The sequence below is a fragment of the Dysidea avara genome, chromosome 6 (assembly GCF_963678975.1).
Source record: "Dysidea avara chromosome 6, odDysAvar1.4, whole genome shotgun sequence".
Classification (NCBI taxonomy): domain Eukaryota; kingdom Metazoa; phylum Porifera; class Demospongiae; order Dictyoceratida; family Dysideidae; genus Dysidea; species Dysidea avara.
Window position 1 is genome coordinate 559,079 of NC_089277.1, and position 16,106 is coordinate 575,184.

The following is a 16,106-nucleotide window of genomic DNA, read 5'->3' on the forward strand; positions in this document are numbered from 1 at the left end:
GCGCACCTAAACAATATTAAAATGGCGACGGGTCCATCAGTCGAAGAAGAAGAAAATGCTGTAGCTTACCTGAACAGCTACGCTACTAAACATCAACTCCTTCCTCCAGTTTACGAAGAGAAAAGCGTTGCAGGCGAACCACACAAGCGAACCTTCACTATAACGTGCAAGTTTCAAAAATTCGAAGTAACTAGCGAAGGAAAGAGTAAGAAAGAAGCTAAGAAGTCTTGTGCAGTTAGTATGGTTAGGAAGATGAAGGAGCTAGGTGTGACTGGAGACCAGAGTACAGAATATAACCCCGTAACAGTGTTACAACAATTATTACAAAAGAAGAGCTTGGTTCTACCAATATATGATTGTATAAGTGAAGGAGGAGTACCTCATAATAAGACTTTTACAATAAGGGCCACAGCTAGTAATCATGATGGGAACCAGTTTAGTGCTGAGGCAACTGCAAGTTCTAAGAAAGAAGCTAAGAAGAAGGCAGCTAATGATTTGTATTCTAAATTAAAACCAGTTTTAGATAAGAGCCCAAAGGTGAGTGTTGTGACAATATCTGTAGTGACATTTTATGATGGGTTGAGTTGTTGATGTCACTAAACAATATATCTGTGCTACTGTTAGGGGGCTTTATACAGGGTATTGGCTGGGTGAGGTAGCATGATAGGAGTTAGTAAATCATCCCCACTTGTGTTGCTGTTTGCATCAATGAAACTGTGGTAGTAGCTGAATACAGTTACCATATATGGATAAAATTAATAATATACGTAAATAGTTTCAAGGTAGAAAACTTTTCTGGATGAATGACTACAGTGGAACCCCTCTTAACGGACACCCCTGAATGGCGGACAGCCTCTTTATAACGGACAAGTAATAAAGTCCCAAATGCAACTTCCGATACCTGTGTATTAATGCCCCCTCAATAGTGGACACCTCTCTATTTCATAAACCGGACACTGCACAATTCCCAGACATGGCAAGTACTACAGTACAACACAATCCCAACTTACTACCTACCTGTAACAAGAGACACACGACACTATCACCCTTATCATTTCATTCTCCCACCTGTATCAACCACATCACATCTACAATCTTTTCTTCTTTTTTTTAAACAATCAAAGAATGGAACAACTTCTATTACTAGACACGACTGACTATGTCACCTTTTCAAATAATTTACAACTATACCTAACCAATAATTAACTGTATATTAATTCTGTTGTATGCTGTTTCTTTTTTTACCTGGGAATTTACCAGCTGTGCTGACTGCCCAGTACAATAAATAAATAAACACCTCGCTAATCGCAGACACAAGTAAGAAAGGTTCATTGCCAGTTACAAGAACTACATCATTTAATGCAGAAAGCACCATCTCTGTATTGCCTATTCTACAAAGTGTGAGACAAACCACCGGAGTTATGAGAAGCCATATGAATGCATATACAAGTACTACTGTTGATGTTCTCACCCAGGTGTTCTGAAAATAGTAGCTGGTGCACTTTAAACTGCACTACAAGATAAAGTACATAATCTGTATAGCCAACCATTTTGATAACTAATCAAATATGGAGTAATCCAGATAAGTCTTTATGGGAGCATGTATAAAATTTTTGCTGTTAGTGTAGTAGAGGCCACACACCATAGATAACCCATGCTCAATAACATCACTTCTGTGGCTATTAGCTGATCATATCTGGTTCACATGGTACCATATCCTAGAAAACTCCTTAAATAAGGACACCTCCATATAAAGGACATATTTCATTTCCCCAATGGTGTCTGTCTTAGAGGGGTTCCACTGTATGGATGGCAAGATTTGGAGGAAATAGCTAGACAGTTACCATAGCTAAGTAGCTATTTGCTGGATTTGGAGAAAGTTCATATGTGACCATCTTTTACATGTTGTACAGTTAGTGTGCAACAGTAAGTACATAACTAGGCTAAATTCTGGATCATGTGAGCTTCATGATGCAGCTATCTAGTATAAACAACAAATTGATGTTGAGATGCCATGCAGCTACGCAGCTAACTTCAGAGGTGGCGGAGATGCCTATATATTTGGGGGGGGGTCTAGCTTGGTGATGCCATGGCCTAGTTGTAAGTCGAAGACCAAAAAAAAATCTCAAATGACACTATTAAGCTAGGCTCTCCATCACAGCTACAGATAATTTTAGGTGGGGATAAGCCCCCCCTGTATTTTTTTCAGAGGGGCTGTGCCCCCCCTTCTCAGCCACCCCTACATCTGTAATTAATCAACTATGTATTACTATGCTATTATTTTAGCTAACAGGTTTTGGTTTTGCAATAATACAATACATCAAGTAATACCATAACTGTTTCACTACCCATAGCAGCAGTGAAAAGTTGTAATTGCAATTTCATTGGCTAGAGTATGTAGTGTAGTTGCTTAGCAATGGTTGCTAAGGTTACCACGTTGGTAGTTGATATGAGCTATTTTGATTTGATTCCCATAGCAACCAGACCCTAACAACTGTTGCTTGGCAACCAAAGTACAAGTATGGTATTAACTCAGAATAGCATGGGTAGCAGTGAAATTTGGGATAAATACTACGAATGTTGTACTGAAAATATTCACGAGGCAAACTGTTACCCATACTATTACTAGTACTTATTGTAATTTCGGATTTTGTAATTCATGAAATTTTGTAATTATTTAATTATGTTGGTATGCATTGCTAAGGAAATGTTTGTTAAACAATTCCTTGTTGAAGCACTGGTTCCATATGTAAAGTACTACGTACAATTAATACTCATTTGTAAGCTGTTAGTTCATATCTCATGTGGTGGTTATTCTGTTGCCGTCTCTCACAGGTGAAAACAAGAACTACCAGTATATCTCAAGTGGAGAATACCATGGCTTCCTTGAATATTAGCGGTGACTCGTATGAAAGTAGATCACATGATCCGCATAGTGGCTCACATGATGACACAGATGGTTCCATGTCATCAATAAATCCTATGGATATTTCAATAAATTCCTTAGATAATTCAGTAGATCCTCTGGATATTTCAGTAAATCATCAGGATATTAATGTAGTATACTTGGAAGGAGATGGTAGCAAACTGTGCCTAGCAACACTCAAACATCAGGGACAAGATGTTACTGGATGTGGTAATGGCAATTGTAAGGACACTGCTAAACATGACGCCATTGATAATTTGATGTCAAACTTGTCTATACTGTATCCTTCATTACGTACATTGTAATTGTATATGGTACAAGGCTATTGTTTTATGGTTTAAATATTGTATTAATGACTTGTACTGGAATACTTGGCCTAATTTCTTTATGAACTATTACTCCATTGAAACACATCTGAACCTCCATGACCTCAAACAATTACATCAGAGTTTGAGAAATCTGTTCAGTTATATACTGATAGAACACGAGTTTGAAATAGTTGAATGGTAATTGTGCAGTACCTGATTTGTTGGTGTTACCTGATGTGTCTGTGTTACCTGGTGTTTAGTGTCATAATTCCTCAATCCAGTGGTATTTCCCGAAAAACAAGCCCCACCCAAAGGCAACAATTTCTTAGTATGTAATTTCAATTCTTCCAACAATTAAAATTCAACACAATGAGAAGACACACACACGAACAGACAACTAGTTGTTAGTCTTTATAATCCTCCACCATCTGGTCTCCCTGTAGGAATGTGATAACTGGTACCATTGATCTATGGAGGGAAAGTTAAACCTGTTAAGACTAGTTATCTTAAACCCATTACTCTAGTTATAAACAATGTGACCAGATCTGCTAAAACTCTTCAAAAAAACCTAACACATGTCCCTACAGCACAAGTTATTACAATCATTGTGTATCATTTTAAAAACTTGCTCTAGGCCTGTGTCAAATATGCCAGCATAATGGGCTGGAATACTATGCCAGCATAATGCTAGCATATTAGGTGGATATTGAGCTTAATTCCATGAAAATAGATTGATACTCCCTAATAGTGCAGTCAGTGGGAACTGCAAGTGCACTCAAATGCATTGTGCACAGCTCCTTAGTTCAATACTCTCTAATAGAACAGTCACTTTATAGAGAAATACAAGAGCATTCACTGATTAAGCATGTTCCAAGATAATTGTAACAAATGTTGCTAACCTGGGAGCGTAATACAAGCATAATAGGAACAGTACAAACACACTAGCCTGTACAAACACACTAGCCTGTACAAACACACTAACCTGTACAAACACACTAACCTGTACAAACACACTAACCTGTACAAACACACTAACCTGTACAAACACACTAGCCTGTACAAACACACTAACCTGTACAAACACACTAACCTGTACAAACACACTAACCTGTACAAACACACTAGCCTGTACAAACACACTAGCCTGTACAAACACACTAACCTGTACAAACACACTAGCCTGTACAAACACACTACCCTGTACAAACACACTAGCCTGTACAAACACACTAACCTGTACAAACACACTAGCCTGTACAAACACACTAACCTGTACAAACACACTAGCCTGTACAAACACACTAGCCTGTACAAACACACTAACCTGTACAAACACACTAACCTGTACAAACACACTAACCTGTACAAACACACTAGCCTGTACAAACACACTAGCCTGTACAAACACACTAGCCTGTACAAACACACTAACCTGTACAAACACACTAACCTGTACAAACACACTAACCTGTACAAACACACTAACCTGTACAAACACACTAACCTGTACAAACACACTAGCCTGTACAAACACACTACCCTGTACAAACACACTAACCTGTACAAACACACTAACCTGTACAAACACACTACCCTGTACAAACACACTAGCCTGTACAAACACACTACCCTGTACAAACACACTAACCTGTACAAACACACTAACCTGTACAAACACACTAACCTGTACAAACACACTAGCCTGTACAAACACACTAGCCTGTACAAACACACTAACCTGTACAAACACACTAGCCTGTACAAACACACTAGCCTGTACAAACACACTAACCTGTACAAACACACTAACCTGTACAAACACACTAGCCTGTACAAACACACTACCCTGTACAAACACACTAACCTGTACAAACACACTAACCTGTACAAACACACTAACCTGTACAAACACACTAACCTGTACAAACACACTAACCTGTACAAACACACTAACCTGTACAAACACACTAACCTGTACAAACACACTAACCTGTACAAACACACTAACCTGTACAAACACACTACCCTGTACAAACACACTACCCTGTACAAACACACTAACCTGTACAAACACACTAACCTGTACAAACACACTACCCTGTACAAACACACTAGCCTGTACAAACACACTAACCTGTACAAACACACTAACCTGTACAAACACACTAGCCTGTACAAACACACTACCCTGTACAAACACACTACCCTGTACAAACACACTACCCTGTACAAACACACTAACCTGTACAAACACACTAACCTGTACAAACACACTAACCTGTACAAACACACTAACCTGTACAAACACACTAACCTGTACAAACACACTAACCTGTACAAACACACTAACCTGTACAAACACACTAACCTGTACAAACACACTAACCTGTACAAACACACTAACCTGTACAAACACACTAGCCTGTACAAACACACTAGCCTGTACAAACACACTAGCCTGTACAAACACACTAACCTGTACAAACACACTAACCTGTACAAACACACTAGCCTGTACAAACACACTAACCTGTACAAACACACTAGCCTGTACAAACACACTAGCCTGTACAAACACACTAGCCTGTACAAACACACTAGCCTGTACAAACACACTAACCTGTACAAACACACTAGCCTGTACAAACACACTAGCCTGTACAAACACACTAGCCTGTACAAACACACTAACCTGTACAAACACACTAGCCTGTACAATCACACTAACCTGTACAAACACACTAGCCTGTACAAACACACTAGCCTGTACAAACACACTAACCTGTACAAACACACTAGCCTGTACAAACACACTAACCTGTACAAACACACTAGCCTGTACAAACACACTAGCCTGTACAAACACACTAGCCTGTACAAACACACTAACCTGTACAAACACACTAACCTGTACAAACACACTAACCTGTACAAACACACTAGCCTGTACAAACACACTAACCTGTACAAACACACTAGCCTGTACAAACACACTACCCTGTACAAACACACTAGCCTGTACAAACACACTAGCCTGTACAAACACACTAGCCTGTACAAACACACTAACCTGTACAAACACACTAACCTGTACAAACACACTAACCTGTACAAACACACTAGCCTGTACAAACACACTAACCTGTACAAACACACTAACCTGTACAAACACACTAGCCTGTACAAACACACTCTACTGGTAATAGAGAAGTGTTAACAAGGTCAAACCCTTTATACTGAGAACAGATTATACTATGAGGTGTTGTAGTGTGTGTAGTCCAGTTAGATACTCTCCCTCACTTGATAGCATAGTCACCTTTAAAGCCTGTTAGACAGGTCATACCTGTTTATCATAGTCCCATATAAACTGTGGAATATCCAGTTGATCAGGATTAATAGTGTCAAACAGGAATTGTATTCCAGTGATGTAAGTCAGCCGGTCCTTGATAGCAGATGCTGTGAATGTCATGAACCACCAAATATTGAACTACATAGATCATGTTAAGGTGGCAGTAACCATGACAACAAGTCATACCTTAAACCAGAAGGCCGGGTGGACTATGTAAAGTGACCGCAAGTTCTTCTGATACCTAAACATAGCATCACTTGTTACCATGACAACAGAACATTACCATGACAACACAGTATTACTCAGTCACCATAACAACAAATATAATCACCTTTCATCTAACATGAGATAGAGTTGTTTGAAGAAATCAGTTGACAGCTGATCTTGTACAATGCTCTCAGTGTGAAAATACACAACCACAAAGTCCTTGTTAGCAACACTATCCATTAGATGGACAAAATATGCCATAGCCTGTAGGGTGGGCATTATATAGAGGAGGTTAGGATATATCATGTCACACCTTCTGTGCTGGGACTGTACTGGCGGGGAATAACCGTCCAATAAACACTACAACCGTACGACCCATATAATCTACACCTGCAGCCAATCAAATTAACAACAATACTGCATCCACCTCACCATACTAACCAGCCTTATAGAAACACTGCAATGATGCTATATCTCTGAAGTCCTCGCTACGAGCCTTCTTCAGATAATGTTGGTACCTATAGCAACATGAGCTGGATCACATGACGCACAAGCATCACTGGATCACATGACGCACAAGCATCACTGGATCACATGACACACAAGCATCACTGGATCACATGACACACAAACATCACTGGATCACATGACACACAAGCATCACTGGATCACATGACGCACAAGCATCACTGGATCACATGACACACAAGCATCACATGATTAGTATTGATTACTTCTTAGCTTGTTCTTGTTCAACAGATGATCGTTGTGACCTTGACTGAATCTGTTCCCTCCTTACTACATCATGGTTATCCTCCATCATGGCAAACTGGTGTTTACCTATTGAACAGGTCTGGTGAGTGATATCACCTGAGATCACATGACCTCACCAACATCCCTCATGAATTCACCAGCATCATTTTCTTCATCGTCATCATCGTCACCATGGTGACCATCGATATGAGCAACAACTGACTCACTCTGGTCTGGATCATCCGTCATATCTGATGATGCTGTAATGTGTTCATCAATTGGTATAATTTGTGGTTTCCAGTTTATAAAAACCAAAGTATGGAACAACAGTGTAGTACCCAGATTATAAACAAGGCCCAAATGAATCAAACAATACAGTAGAATTGGTTCCCACCCAACCCACCAAAATGCTGTCATTTAAAACAACCTATCATATGCAATGAAAATCACCTTTAAGGAATAGCAAGAGTAAATAATGGAGAAGAGTGTCTAACTTGCCTATAGTTCAGTAAAATAATTATGAGCCTGTAAAGTTCTCAGGTGGAACATGAATAAGACACATGGCAGCTGCAGAAAGGAATTACTAAGCAACTAAATTTGTTGCTTAGTAAAAGAATTACTTACTAAATTTGACACATGGCAGCTGCAGAAAAGAATTACTTACTAAATTTGTTGTGAAGATCATTTCAGCTCTCCTTATCTTGTTCTTGCCATGTTCCACCTGAGAACTTTACTGGCTCATATTCACTAAACTATATATAGGCAAGTTAGGGACTTTGTAATAGCTGTAACATCAAACCCAGTACAGAGAACTTTTGGGAAATGCGCGTTTACACAATATGGGCATGCATGGTGACACTAGGTGGGGTAACTTAATTCTTATGGCCTACAACTATACATCAACTAAAAGTCTGTTCACTGGGCTACTTGAAGAAGGTTAAATGAACACCGTAACTACAGCGGCTTACTTGTTATGAAACGATGAACAGCAACGAGTCATGTCTCCACGTTTCAAAATTATTGCCACGTGTTTAATTTTGATTGTGGATACTCACACGAGTCATATATGGCCTGATAGAAAATTTAATGGCGAATCAAATGAAAGTTGTTGCAAGGTGATAGGATCAACTACCATCAAGTTATCGACCATTTTATAAAGGTATGTAAAGGGTTTGCGTGTTTCCTTACCAAAAAGTTATTTTCACGGCTAGTTTTGGCCTCACCATTTAGCGTTAGGGTAAAAGCCTAGGCCTCACCATTTAATCCTTGCTACATTACAAGTAGAATGACATAAATAGCGTAGCCATAGGATGGACACTTCGAAAGTTACAGTGCTTTGTGCAAGGCATGCATATTTATTAAGTTTAAATCCAGTTGTCTGGTTAAAACACAGAATGCCTAATATAGTACTAGCCTAATAGTATTTTTTAATGTCAAACTCAATTTTTGGTCTGCCTACCAGCCCGACCATAGTAGACACCAAACAAAGCAGTACAGAATATAAACCCTACAAATATTAAACCACACCAATATAAGAGACACCACTAGACTAACCTGAAGGCCCAAGAAAAGACAAAGGATTATCAGCAATACGAATCTGTCTCTCTTCGATAACTGGCTCACCAAACTCATTACCTAGAGCAACAACATTTAATAGTAACTATGGCAACCAAACAAATACACGTACCAACATCAGATGGTAATGCAACACAAGCAAATTCTGCTTCTTTCTGATTCCTTGGGAAATATAACGGTAGCAGGTCTGAATATATCCGCTATATGACAATGAGTAACAATAAGTCACCATTATAGGTACATAGTGTAATATGGACTGGTGTGTGTACTACTGGACTGGTGTGTGTACCACTGGACTGGTGTGTGTACCACTGGACTGGTGTGTGTACCACTGGACTGGTGTGTGTACTAATGGACTGGTGTGTGTACCACTGGACTGGTGTGTGTACTACTGGACTGGTGTGTGTACTACTGGACTGGTGTGTGTACTACTGGACTGGTGTGTGTACCACTGGACTGGTGTGTGTACTACTGGACTGGTGTGTGTATTACTGGACTGGTGTGTGTACCACTGGACTGGTGTGTGTACTACTGGACTAGTGTTTGTACTATGTACAGTTTATGTACTAAGGAATATTTAGGTATCTTAACTAACACACTACCTTGTAACCCGGGGACAACCTTGTAACCCGGGGACAACCTTGTAACCCGGGTACAACCTTGTAACCCGGGGACAACCTTGTAACCCGGGTACAACCTTGTAACCCGGGTACAACACATATGACACAAAACAAACTAGTGTGAATCGATCAAGCTGTGCCAAACCAGGCCCAGCATGGCATGACAAGACGAGGGGTTGGCCCAGGGTTACGATACAATGTGAACACAGCCTGGCCACCGGTCAACCCAAGTTAACAAAAAATAATTACTTCTATGTCCACATGGCAGTATTTTCTATACTCTAAAGGCATTCTACAACATGGCCTGTATACTCCCAGCCATTTTGTTCTACTGACATTGGCAAAAGAGGGTAAGTGGCACCCACTGATGGGGTGGGGACTCCCCTGTGCCCCACCCTTGGTTTATACCTAAAGCATTGATAACCTAGTAATTAGTCGAATAATCATTCAGTGACATCACAGTAAAAATTTCACCAAAATTGTGTATCTTCATACATAAGCATGGCCCCAGACCCCCTAGGAAACCTCATGCTTTGCATTTTAGAGTCTGTAGTGGTCCTCCCTCATAACCTTACTGAACCACTAAAACCAAACACTTCCCCACATCCCCTCCTAGCATAATATTTTGAATTGAGCCATGACTGAAGTCCTATAATAAAGCGGCTATACACCATATAGCTTATTCTCCATGTCTTCGTTACATACAATTTCAGTACTTTTTAAAAAGAACGTCTTATACATTGGTAGTCGGTGCACACAATCCCCAACACACCTTCAAGCGGTAGTGTGAACAAGGGCGGGTTGGTCTCAGTTGAAAGTAACCCAGGACAGTTTGAATGTGGGGTAAGTGTCTAGAATAAGAGGATATGGACCAAGTGTCGACATTAACAGATTACAGTGAAATATGGACACCTTGGGACCAGTGTCCTGATTATCAAGGTGTCCTGATTTTCCAGGTCAGTTTATGTACTAAGGGATACTTTGGGACCTTAACTAAGTGTCTGGATTATGTAGGTGTCCTCAAGTGTCCACATTAACAAGTTACAGTAACTCACATGATCCGTCTGAACAGCAAATACGATCAGTTCCACTTGATCACTATAATGCTCTAGAAACCTTCTAACTGTCCCTGTAATCACCATGGTAACATCACAATAATAACAACAATCAACTAACTAATAGCAATATGAGCTCCTTCTTCTGGGGGATATCCCCTCTTAACACTGTTCACTACACTGAGACCAACTGTGTACATCTCTCGTTCCCTGTAAAGCTCACATGAGACACTAGGCATACTCACATTACTATAACAACACACCTCACTATTTGCAGCACATTACGGTAACAATTGTACAAGGCACTCTCAGCTGCCGTGCGGTACTTGGCATTGTAGCGAGGACCAACCGTGTGTATGACATACCTGTGATGTATAAAGGTTATACTAATACAAAAAGCAGGTTGGCCACCATTAAACTGTAACATGTATGATGCACCAGAATTGTACTGATCCTTTTTGTCACATTTATAAAACTTAAGCACTAATTTCTAAAATAGCCATGTATTGTGTTGGGGTGGCTGAAAACCATGATACGCACATGCGTATGTAATTTGCACATTTTAATTGAGGAGTTTGGTTATTTAAATATTTATTCAAGATCTTGAGATGTATGGTGAAGCACGAGCCCACCTCAGCCCCACAACTCACCTTGCTGGTAAACTAAACGCATTAGAGCACTTTGCCTCTCCAGTTCTACATGCTGTAACACAATAATATCAAATAGACTGAGGTAAACTGAGCTAGCTTACTTCTGATCTGTTGTTTACACTCATCACGTAATTCTGGCCCGGCTACTTCAAATATTCGCTCACTAACTGCATTTTTATCAGATAGGCTCTCATTAGTAGGGTTAACAATGGATGTTACTCGTAGTTGGGCGATATCACCATCCCTACAATATCGATAACGCACTGAATATCGTTAAGAAGTCTTTACCATAACGTTATCTTCTCATTCAGATCCTCTCTGATGGGGAATGGCGTTGTGGTGTGCGCGTTTGGATAAGTCCTCCCACTAACTTCTGAACCAACCACATCCAATTTGGACCAGCGAGGAAGTGAGTTCCCTTCTACAGTTTGAGGCCTAGCACCAAGTGGTTCCATCCTACAACAAAATGCTGCACGTGCAGCGCTTTAAATAGAACACCAAGGTTGTGTGCGTTAAATGGAGTTAAGGTCAATATGATGTTCACTCGAGCAGCGAGAAGAATTATATCTCATGGTGTAAAGATACAAGGTATGACTAGTTGGTTTATAATATTGTGTGGGTCACTTGTATCATTGTAGTGAGGAGGTGTAGCAGCTCTGTGAACCAATGGAGGCTTGGAGTAAGGGATGCGCTTAAGAATAGGTACGTCCTGCACTGTACTCTTAAACCGACGAGGTTACTATGTGTGTGTGTGTGTGTGTGTGTGTGTGTGGCAGGGGCGGATTTAGGGGGGGGCTAAGGGGGCTGTAGCCCCCCCCTTTCCTTTCTAAGTTAGTACTTGGCCAATAAAACCCTAAATCTTCTATGTGTATCAAAAGCAGACTTATTTCAGGAACTATGCATCACTACCAACACAAATAATGTCTATGTAACTATACCTATTGTTCAACTCTGTTCCAGGAGAATATAGCTCAAGAGTTCTTCAAAAACAAGTTTCGGTTGTGGGTTACATCTCCAGTTACAAAAGGTTTGATTGTGGGTTTTGTTTTATTCAGATGATTAGCAGTGTTTTCCACTATGGCTATAAGAGGTGATTGGTGTGGTTCTTATATTTTAAAATGAATTATATGATTCAAAAAGTGTTAGTTGGTTTAATTGGTTAGATTTATCAGCTTCAGTATAATATGTAGCTACCATCTCAGCCATTTAGCAAACTGTAGTCTTTTGGTAATTTGCAGTTTCATAAGGCAGCTACGGCATATTCACCCACTTTTGTCATTGAATGTAAAATCTGTATCAGTTACCTTCTAATATGACCCCATGCTGTGGGTTGTGGTGCTGGCATTTGTAGCTAGCTATAGATCAGTCTTCATAACCCGGCAGATCTAATAAGTTGACTATCACAACAAATTCAGAAACCCCATAAATGCAAATATAGTTGCACTTTGCTAGTAGACTAGCTAATAGCTACTAGTACACTTCACTACATTCTGCTTTTCAGTACACTTTATTGGTGTTAAGACTAACAAAGTGTCACTAGGCTAAGGAGCATGCATACTAATAATTGTGACGTTCAACACCACTACTACTTAGCTATACATGTTTCTGCCTAACAGATTTAGCTGATTAGAGCATGGCTAAGAGGAACTGATGCATTATGGCATATAGCTAGCTATATCTATATAAATGCTTGGTAGCTGCTAATGAAAAGATTATCATGCATGATAATGCATATTGCGATCAGTCTTGATTTAATATGGAAAAGTAAAATTTGAATGATATATAATAAACTGAAATTTCATTATTTTCCACTGAAAAAACTGCTAAAATACTCTTTCAAAAATTTCCTGGCGGGAGGCATGCCCCCAGACCCCCCTAGGTTGGCATGCTAGTGTGCACACTAATGTAGTCACTATTCCAAATAGCTAATTTGACCATGGATAGTACATGAATCTTACAGCTATAGTCTTGTGAGAAGGCTTGGTATCTTCAAATGTCTGGCTAGTTACCTATGTCCCTGTCCAGCTTAGCCCCCCCTTTCAAAAAATCCTAGATCCGCCCCTGTGTGGTGTGTGTGTGTGCTTCAGTGTGGAAAAACAGCTAGTCCAAACACTGGATAATCAGTCAATCAATTATAACTTGTCTATCCTGTATCAAGAAGCCAATAGGATGGGGCATCTCCGAGTTGATTTCACTACACTTAATATCAGAGGAGGTCGGTATAGAAATTAATTATGCAGAAAACCCAGTCTATTTGATGCACATCTTCTGGCACTATCCAAACATGCACACCACAATGCCACATTCTGTTACAGTTATGTGATTTCACCTCAAAATCTAGTGACTTTACAGAAACTATAGTACCTTAATATTTATACAAAGTGCAGTCTAACTATCTGATGAGCTCCATTAAGCCCCCACTGCTAGTTTGTTAGTCTTTGAGCTCGTGTGAAATTTCAATGTAATTAACGTAATAGCATTTAAAGGGCTTCCGAGCTCTGGGTTAGCATCATAACAACATTAAGGGGGGAGGGGCATTATTAAACAATTAGGAATTAAGCAATAGTTACCTAAGCAGTCAGACATTTGTATTCAATGACGTTACATGTAGTAAAATCAGTTTGGACAAGAAGACGTTATTAGTGTTGATACGCTAATGTCAGCACTAGTTATAAACTTGAAGGGTGTATCTCTGTGACATTGGTAATTAATCTGGGGAGTTTGCAATGTGCAGAATATGGAATAGGAATATGGAATAGTGCAAAACTTATCTTCTGCAGATTATACAAATAGTTATAATTATAGTATTTATACTTTATTTACCTTAACTCTGCATGGCATGCCACAGAGATGGATAAACAGCAGCTGGACGAGTATTAAATAGGACAAGTACACAACCAATCATACCTACTCTCCTTAATTGATATTGCTGCAACACTCTTAAGACCTAGTTCTATTCTTAGGACAAACTAACTGGCCTTCACGTTCATCTGACTGAATTTAAAGTCACACCATCGAGTTAGTGGAGTCCATTGTGTTTGTCTTTAAAATCAAAACTCTTCAGGTTTGAATCAAGGGGTTTAAATAGTGATGGTATATCATTCTAGGATAATTGGTTGTGCGCTTTTCCAAATTTAATGCTTACCCAGCTGCTGTTTATCCATCACCGTGGCATGCCATGCAGAATTGTTACAAGGTAAATAAAGTATAAATACTATAATTTTGTATAATCTGCAGAAGATAAGTTTTTCTTATTCCGCTATCCCATTATATATTCTGTGTTTTAGAAAGTCCCATTAATCTGTGGGTGGGCCTCACCCTCTGGTCTCATTGTCCTTCCCAAGTGAATAGTTCCATTTGATGTTTGGAAACTTAAGATAAACACCCAATACACAGAAGGGTTACAAGTTGGTAACCTGTGATCTTGTGTGTACTAAATTGATCACGAAGGTTAGCAAAACTAATATCTACTAACTTTTTCTCTGGCAAAGACAGACATCATTGGCATTACCAGAACACCGTCTAATGGTAACATTAACCAATGTGTGCCATTTTCTGTTAGACTTTGTTTCAGAAAACATGAATTTCTACAACCACCAGTTTAAATGTATAGCTAATAGCTAAGACTACACCAGTAGTGTTGCCTCAAACTTTATGTAATTCACCAGATCACCACATTAAAACAATACTTGAATACTCTGATAGAACATACACCTGTACTCAAATACTCTAATAGAACAGTCGTTTTCATTTTGGATTAACGAGTGTTGTATAACTGAGGGTCTACCGTATGAAGTTAGGAGCAACTTCATTAATAATACCATCCTATATAACAGACACTCTGAGACCAATTATAAAATATTTTGTTAAGAGGTTGTCTTTTTCAGAGAGAGGTTATGGAGGTTTCAGAAACTGTCTTATAAAGAGGTTAAATGTACAGTGTCTTTTACATAGAGGTAGAGGCCTACCGTAATAAGGTGTCATAGTTGGCTTATTGTGGCATGCACTTCTCTTCGGCTTTGTTGTGGGCTCAGGTAACGGTTAACATATGATAGTATTTGAGTGTTTCTGTAATTGTTTAGGTGGGATCAGTTACCAAGTCCTGAGGTACAGAAAATGTTCAGCTTGGAATATACTAATAAGGTAAGAGAGCTTGTTTGGTGGTTGTTATACATATCAGTTCATTTGGTAGCGGGAATTGAATAAGATTAAGAAACAAGAAATGATTAAACAGTTCCAATATCATGAAGGAGATATGGGAAATTCAGCTGTACAAGGTGACGATGTCCGCTGTGTCCCTTATTTTAACTGTGTTCTTGTAGTTGGTATAATGACCATCCGTATTAAGAACTTGCAAGCACATTTGAAGATGCATAGGATGGTGGGTAAACAAGTACTCTAGTGTATAACTTGTGCGAATATTCTATATGTAGGATAAATCATCACTTCGAAGACTATTGATGTTACTGGAGCAACGCAAGAAACATTTGAAATATCTTAAGAGGACAGACCTTGAACTATACCATCGTACTATTAAGGAACTGGGTATTAAACCACTGAAAAGTGTACAAGAGACAAGATATTTGTCATACAAGCATAAGAAGTGAAATATACAAATTCATTTTTATTGTGTTAATTGTCAATGACAATGACGTCTCCACTG

At 39.3% G+C, this 16,106-nt stretch overlaps 3 protein-coding genes across 3 annotated transcripts; 2 read left to right on the top strand and 1 right to left on the bottom strand.

Annotated features, from left to right (window-relative positions):
- LOC136258949 (RISC-loading complex subunit tarbp2-like) lies at positions 1-3,335 on the top strand. The gene is made up of 2 exons (XM_066052340.1): positions 1-537; positions 2,836-3,335. Exons 1-2 carry the CDS (start codon positions 22-24, stop codon positions 3,229-3,231), a joined length of 912 nt encoding a protein of 303 aa, XP_065908412.1. The 5' UTR covers positions 1-21; the 3' UTR covers positions 3,232-3,335.
- Positions 3,336-3,555: 220 nt separating this feature from the next.
- LOC136257722 (protein GDAP2 homolog) lies at positions 3,556-11,972 on the bottom strand. Its single transcript, XM_066051007.1, has 16 exons — positions 11,732-11,972; positions 11,545-11,687; positions 11,444-11,495; positions 11,057-11,158; positions 10,915-11,003; positions 10,794-10,867; positions 9,231-9,318; positions 9,098-9,178; positions 7,681-7,803; positions 7,525-7,630; positions 7,232-7,308; positions 7,104-7,180; positions 6,915-7,054; positions 6,770-6,824; positions 6,578-6,721; positions 3,556-3,702 (listed from the first exon to the last, which is right to left on the bottom strand). The coding sequence occupies exons 1-16, from the start codon at positions 11,896-11,898 to the stop codon at positions 3,646-3,648; spliced, it is 1,575 nt and encodes a 524-aa protein (XP_065907079.1). The 5' UTR covers positions 11,899-11,972; the 3' UTR covers positions 3,556-3,645.
- On the top strand, positions 11,873-16,086 carry LOC136257724 (small ribosomal subunit protein uS15-like). Its single transcript, XM_066051010.1, has 6 exons — positions 11,873-12,031; positions 12,082-12,145; positions 15,526-15,586; positions 15,636-15,720; positions 15,766-15,824; positions 15,877-16,086. The coding sequence occupies exons 1-6, from the start codon at positions 11,977-11,979 to the stop codon at positions 16,048-16,050; spliced, it is 498 nt and encodes a 165-aa protein (XP_065907082.1). The 5' UTR covers positions 11,873-11,976; the 3' UTR covers positions 16,051-16,086.
- The last annotated feature ends 20 nt before the right edge of the window (positions 16,087-16,106 follow it).